Source organism: Pan troglodytes, chromosome 1 (assembly GCF_028858775.2).
Source record: "Pan troglodytes isolate AG18354 chromosome 1, NHGRI_mPanTro3-v2.0_pri, whole genome shotgun sequence".
Lineage (NCBI taxonomy): Eukaryota > Metazoa > Chordata > Mammalia > Primates > Hominidae > Pan > Pan troglodytes.
In genome coordinates this window covers 120,736,104-120,742,937 of record NC_072398.2, presented here as the reverse complement: position 1 = coordinate 120,742,937, position 6,834 = coordinate 120,736,104, and the positions used below count along the sequence as shown (strand labels likewise).

The following is a 6,834-nucleotide window of genomic DNA, read 5'->3' as shown; positions in this document are numbered from 1 at the left end:
TATAGAAGGATACCCAGAGGCAGAAAAGAACATTGAGTGAAATATACATAACTGTCTGAATCACTGCGTTCTTGGGAGAGTTAGAGCAACCGTCAAAGCCCCCGAAGTATCCATTTTTATTGGTTTTGATGTTGATTTGATGTTGTTAGAGATTCAGGTCTCATCTTCGCTTCTGAGATCATCTGAGTAACATCGGTGTTGGAGAAGGGAAGAGCAGAGATGAGGCATCCACAGGCAGCCCTGGATCCTGAGTGTAAACATCTGGGAGGAGGCGGGGGATGCAGGAGAGCCTGGCCTCCCCAGCTTGCCAGGCACAAGGCTGAGCGGGAGGAAGCGAGAGGCATCTAAGCAGGCAGTGTTTTGCCTTCACCCCAAGTGACCATGAGAGGTGCCACGCGAGTCTCAATTATGCTCCTCCTAGTAACTGTGTCTGACTGTGCTGTGATCACAGGGGTAAGTCGCCTAACATTCTCTGTGCCTTGGGTTTTGGGAAGATGTCAGGGTCTGCACGGGTTGTGAGCCCAGGAACCATGCAGGAGGCTCTGTTGGCTCAACACAGTGTGAACCAAAGGGAATGGGGAATTATGCATTAAAGGGATTGCATGCGATTTTCAGACTAGTTAGACCTCACTCTACTAAATGGGATCTGCTTTTGAGAAGCTGTGTATGAATCAAATCCTGTTTTAAATGTGTTAGCAGAGCATTGAATATTTTGAAGTTCAGTCCTTTGGTAAAATGAAGATTCCTATTAAGTAATAAGGAATTCCTTTATAAAGTGGATTGGCAAACCTTAATTTATCTTTTGTGTGAATTTTAATTTTTATTTATGGCCTGATTCACATATTAATATTAATATTAATTTACATAGCATGTTGACTTAATTAAAGGCAGTAAGCTTAATTAAAGGTGGTAAGCTTATAAACTTCTATTGTATAAACTTAACCTCTGCTTAGAAAGGATATCTTTGCAACTCTTTCACTCTGTGCCTGCCTAGTTAGTTCTGAGAGAAATATGGGTGACACTAACATTCAGCTGAGTGTACCCCAAAGCAAGCATCCAGATAACAAGTAGAAATCCAGTCTCGAAGCAGAGAAGCAGAGGTTCAGCATATGGGCACTGTACAATTGGTTCAAAATATTCAGATCATGGCTTTCTCTCAGAAGTTTGCTTTTACCTCAAACCACCTTCAAATAGGGGCACATGATGTGTTATGGTAGCAGGACCATTCTTATTGAAGCAGAAAGCAATGCTTTACCTGAGAGCTTTCCATATAAAATCCACTGGAAGAAAAAGGTCGGGGGAGCAGGGAAACTAACTTTTAGTTCAGCCTCCACCAGCTTTTTACATGGATAGTGGAAATGTAGAGAAATGCCAAACAATTCCTGGAATTGGGTTAATTTTACCATTCACAGAAAGGACAAATTCTTTCTTTTCTCTTTTAAAGGAAAAACACTGAGTTCAAAAGAACAAATATTAAAGGCGAGTCAAATGCTTTTGAGATCCAAAGCAAAAATAAAAATAATTGTGAAGGCAGAATTATACCTAATGAAGTGTTTGCACTGTAGGCTGCCCTTCTATGGGGTAGCTTGAAAATCTGGGAGGGCAAGAACAATGGAGAGAAGCCCCGGCTGCTGCGCGGTGAGGGCAGGAGCAGCGTGGTTGGCCTGGATGCCAGGCTTGCCTCACCACCCGTGCCAGCTCCAGCACTGGCCCAGAGTAACATCAGGGCAGACAGATCTGAGAGCGGCAGGCGAACATTTTCACGGTGAAAAGCACAATAGAGAGCACTTTTCCCTAGGTGAGGGAAACCCAGGAAAGACAGGTGAGTGGTGAGAACAGGGCAGTAAGGGGAAGTCAGGAAACCCCAGGCTCCCCACATCCTCCATGTCCTGCTGGTGTCTCACTTCTGATTTTCAGCAGGAGCCCAGGCTCCACCACCTCTACACTCCCCTGCTCCCTGGACTGTAACTGTCCCCACATCCAAGGCTTTATGATCCTTCTTCCAAGAGTGGGACAGTGATGCCCCACCTCTATGGGAGAAGAAGAGTCGACTGGGGTTTCCTTTACCCCAACCCCAAGCTTTTGCAGCCTGGCTGGGTGTGAGATGTGGCCTTGCTGGGCTGGAGACAGGCACAGCTGGGTGCCCACCACCCGTAACTCCTCTGCATGATCTGTGGAGCTGACATCCACTCTTTCCCTCTTGGGTCTGAGCAAGTAGGAGGCTTCCAGGTCCTGCCACGTCCCACACAGCAGCCTGAAGGTGCCCATAGGCTTTTATTGGAGAAGAGTGATCCAAAGCCCAGCTTTGCATTTCAGCTCAGAAAAGCCACATAGCATCTCTGAGAATGGCAAGTGTGGATGCTTCTTCAGCAGGTCCCCACCTGAGTCTGGGGCAGTTAAGAGTTCTGTCTTCCCTGGCTCTGGCTTTTATTTAACGTGGGCTCACGTTAAATGTGAGCTTATTTAATGTGGCCTTCTTTACAAATGGTACCTTCCCCAAACCAGGCAGGGCCGCTCAGCCCCTGTTCTGCGATCCTCTCTGGGGATCATGGAAGTCAGTAGAGAAACCCTGGGAGAGGCACCTGTTCACTGGGGTGCTGGCCCCTCGGCTGAGGCTGGGCCACTTGAGGGCCAGGATGGGGGTGCTTCCATGCAGAGGGGAGGGACTGACCACAGTGCAGAGTCAGGGCTGGAGACTCCTGGTCCAAGGCAGCTCAGTACTGACCACCCAGGAATTTGGGCCATCAGGGTCCCTCCCACCTCTGAGAATTCTAATTAATTCAATTCCACCAGCATCCACTGAGCATCTACTTAGCCCTAGAAAAGCAATGCCTTCTAACCTCCAGCCTTGTCAGAAAAGGAGGACTGTCTTCCTTCTGAGTGGCCTCCAGGAGCTTGGAAGTTCCTCAGATCCAGATCCAATGCCCCGCTGAGCCCTGAGCCTCCCCATGAGGGGAGCAAGGCAATAAAGTGTGGCCCAGGGTGTTCTGTTAGGCTAAGGCCGGGGGTGATACTCTCAGCCTCTTCTTGCTCCATCCTGATAAGGGCTTTTTGGATCTACCCTTCCCTTCTGCTTTCTCTTGGGTGCACTAATGAACTGTTCCCTTCTCTCTCCCTCCTACAGGCCTGTGAGCGGGATGTCCAGTGTGGGGCAGGCACCTGCTGTGCCATCAGCCTGTGGCTTCGAGGGCTGCGGATGTGCACCCCGCTGGGGCGAGAAGGCGAGGAGTGCCACCCCGGCAGCCACAAGGTACTCTGCAGACACTGCATGGGTGCACATATGTGGGTGGGCCATGCGGGGAGCAGAGGGTGATGTCCTGGGGCCTTGCTCTAGCTAGGAAGGCTAGAGAGGCTGGCTCCAGAGAGGCAGTCTAGGGAGGCTGTGGCTCCAGAGGACTTCACCCTCCTCTGACAGCTGATCCAGCCCTGATCCAGCCCCTGAATGTCCAAGGGGAAGCAGAAGGCTATGGGGTTGCTGTGCCCCCGCCACCAACATGCATCCACCTTACTTAGTGCCCTGCAGATAACACATTTGTACATTTATTTGTACAGGGCCTGACATGATCCATCTACAAACTTCTAGCACAGGTTGGAGAACCACTGATCTTTATTTGATCCTCACTGCAACCCTGGGCAATGCTGAGGAAACTGACATACAGCAAAGTCATGTGACTTGCTTAAGGCACACAACCAATGAGACAGAGCTGGGACTGGAACTGCAGTTTTCCGATGCCACCTCTAGTTACACCTCACTGATGTTGGGCACTGCCTCCTTGTTTTTGGGGGGCAGCCTCAGGTGGAGGGGTGCCACTGATCTCATAGGCTGTTAAACAAGCTGGGCATTCCCAGTCCCTAATTTGCTGTGTGGACTTGGGCAAATTACCTCACGTGCTCTCGGGCCACACTTATATGATGAGTGGAGCAGACTCACTACCTCTAATGTCCCTTATGGATCTGATGAATTCAGATTTGGGAAGGATCTCACATGCCCTTTGCTCTGTAAGAACTTCCCTTCGGGGACACAAAAGTAGACCCACAAAATCGCCTTCCACACCTGGTCAGGCCTACAGTGAGGCAAGTGAGGTGCCCACTTTAAGAAGTCACTCTCTCTTGTGGCCTAAGTACATAGCTCCTGCCTTGCTCCCACTCCTTGACCTTCAGCTCCCAGTCCAGAGTCCTCTGGAGCCACAGCCTCCCTGCTGCTCTCCCTCTCTGGAGCCACTTTACCACACTTTACCAGTTAACCAGTGAAGCTCCCAATTCCCACAGCTTTTTCATTAAAATGCAAATGGTGGTGGTTCAATCTAGTCTGACATTGACATATTAGAAGGCAATTAGGGCATTTCCACAGGCTCTCAGGTGACTTGCTCTCCTCCCTGGGCCTTGCCCCTCTCCCTACATGTACCCCTCTGTCTGAATTAGACCTTCCTGAACACAGGCTTTCAGGCTTACCAGCTGTCTTCCACCTGGACTCAGGCATGTTTCCTGCTCTTCGGGGACTTGCCTGCATCCTGGCTCGGTGCTCATCTCTAGGCACGGAGCATCCTCCAGCGGTTTCTCTCCCAATCACAGCCCCTGTCCAACCTCCTGTCCCAGGACGAAGAGGGGCTAGGGAGTGGTGAACGAGGCAGGACAATGTGGCAGTCCTTGTAACCTTGGGGAATGTGAGGTGGTTCAGCTCCAGATCCATATTCCCAATACAGACAACAGTGGTGAAAAAAACTAATGCTGAGTGCTTCCTGTATGCCACCCTTCATACTGGGTGCTTTTTGTTATTTTAACCTCTTTATAACCACATGTGGTAGTTGCTATTATTAAACCATTTTACAAATGATAAAGCTGAGGCACAGAGAGGCCAAATGATTTGCTGATTATCACACAGCTGGGAAGTGGTAGACCTGGGATTTGAACCCAGGCAGTCTGACAATGGGCCCATGCTCCTAACTTCTCCCTGAGGATACCCCATTGGTTTAGCACGCCTCTGGGGTGTGAGTCAGGGCAGAGATGGTGGCTGTCCTATTCACGGCTGCACTTGCAGCACCCACCATGGTGTTGAGCCCATAATGGATGAGCAACAAACATTCAATCAATGGACATGTGTGTGCATGTGTGTGTGTGTGTGTGTGCAGGCACATGTGTGCTGAGTCTCCAGAGCCAGGTAGCCTGGGTGCAAATCCTAGCTCCTCCACAAATTAGCTGTGTGATCTTGGCATATTGCTTAGCCACACCGTACCTCGGTTTCCTCATCTCTAATTGCTATTATTGTTGTGCTAGGTGCAGTGGAGAAGTGGGCTAGGGTGTGGGGGTGAGACATTTGCCAGTGCTGGGCTGAGCAGAGACTGCTGCCAGGAGGCCCACCTACCTCCCTTTGGTGAAGGTGTTGATTTCTTCTCTCCTTAGGTCCCCTTCTTCAGGAAACGCAAGCACCACACCTGTCCTTGCTTGCCCAACCTGCTGTGCTCCAGGTTCCCGGACGGCAGGTACCGCTGCTCCATGGACTTGAAGAACATCAATTTTTAGGCGCTTGCCTGGTCTCAGGATACCCACCATCCTTTACCTGAGCACAGCCTGGATTTTTATTTCTGCCATGCAACCCAGCTCCCATGACTCTCCCAGTCCCTACACTGACTACCCTGATCTCTCTTGCCTAGTACGCACATATGCACACAGACAGACATACCTCCCATCATGACATGGTCCCCAGGCTGGCCTGAGGATGTCACAGCTTGAGGCTGTGGTGTGAAAGGTGGCCAGCCTGGTTCTCTTCCCTGCTCAGGCTGCCAGAGAGGTGGTAAATGGCAGAAAGGACATTCCCCCTCCCCTCCCCAGGTGACCCGCTCTCTTTCCTGGGCCCTGCCCCTCTCCCCACATGTATCCCTCGGTCTGAATTAGACATTCCTGGGCACAGGCTCTTGGGTGCATTGCTCAGAGTCCCAGGTCCTGGCCTGACCCTCAGGCCCTTCACGTGAGGTCTGTGAGGACCAATTTGTGGGTAGTTCATCTTCCCTCGATTGGTTAACTCCTTAGTTTCAGACCACAGACTCAAGATTGGCTCTTCCCAGAGGGCAGCAGACAGTCACCCCAAGGCAGGTGTAGGGAGCCCAGGGAGGTCGATCAGCCCCCTGAAGACTCTGGTCCCAGCCAGCCTGTGGCTTGTGACCTGTGACCTGTGACCTTCTGCCAGAATTGTCATGCCTCTGAGGCCCCCTCTTACCACACTTTACCAGTTAACCACTGAAGCCCCCAATTCCCACAGCTTTTCCATTAAAATGCAAATGGTGGTGGTTCAATCTAATCTGATATTGACATATTAGAAGGCAATTAGGGTGTTTCCTTAAACAACTCCTTTCCAAGGATCAGCCCTGAGAGCAGGTTGGTGACTTTGAGGAGGGCAGTCCTCTGTCCAGATTGGGGTGGGAGCAAGGGACAGGGAGCAGGGCAGGGGCTGAAAGGGGCACTGATTCAGACCAGGGAGGCAACTACACACCAACCTGCTGGCTTTAGAATAAAAGCACCAACTGAACTGAGATGTGTGGCGTGGTATTCCTGCTGTTGGTTTCAGCCAGGGCCTATGCCTCTGTGGCAACGTGGGGAGGAAGGCAAGGACCAGGTTGTGTCCAGGTTGGGGAGGGGTGTGACTGGTGTTCCTCCCCTCCCCAACCCCACCAGGGTCTCTTTTTTGGAGAGAGTGGATTTCAGGGTCTTTTTGAAGAAAGGATAAGAGGCAGGCTCGTGGGCTCTGGGCAGGTGGTGCGCTGCTCAGAAGGGTTGGGGGCAGGAAGGGGCTGTGAGCTGACATGGGCTGGAAAGATTCCATTGCTGAGATTGCTTAGC

The 6,834-nt window shown here is 51.0% G+C and overlaps 1 protein-coding gene across 1 annotated transcript; it reads left to right on the top strand.

Moving 5' to 3' along the window:
• The first annotated feature begins 226 nt into the window (after positions 1-226).
• PROK1 (prokineticin 1) lies at positions 227-6,527 on the top strand. The gene is made up of 3 exons (XM_001162989.4): positions 227-453; positions 3,125-3,250; positions 5,401-6,527. Exons 1-3 carry the CDS (start codon positions 382-384, stop codon positions 5,518-5,520), a joined length of 318 nt encoding a protein of 105 aa, XP_001162989.1. The 5' UTR covers positions 227-381; the 3' UTR covers positions 5,521-6,527.
• Positions 6,528-6,834: the final 307 nt, after the last annotated feature.

Excerpts from the sequence above, each read along its gene's own strand:
- PROK1 (XM_001162989.4), top strand. The coding sequence starts at position 382 with ATGAGAGGTGCCACGCGAGTCTCAATTATGCTCCTCCTAGTAACTGTG. Across the intron at positions 454-3,124 it reads ACTGTGCTGTGATCACAGGG|GCCTGTGAGCGGGATGTCCA; the intron begins GTAAGTCGCCTA and ends TCCCTCCTACAG. Across the intron at positions 3,251-5,400 it reads GCCACCCCGGCAGCCACAAG|GTCCCCTTCTTCAGGAAACG; the intron begins GTACTCTGCAGA and ends TTCTCTCCTTAG.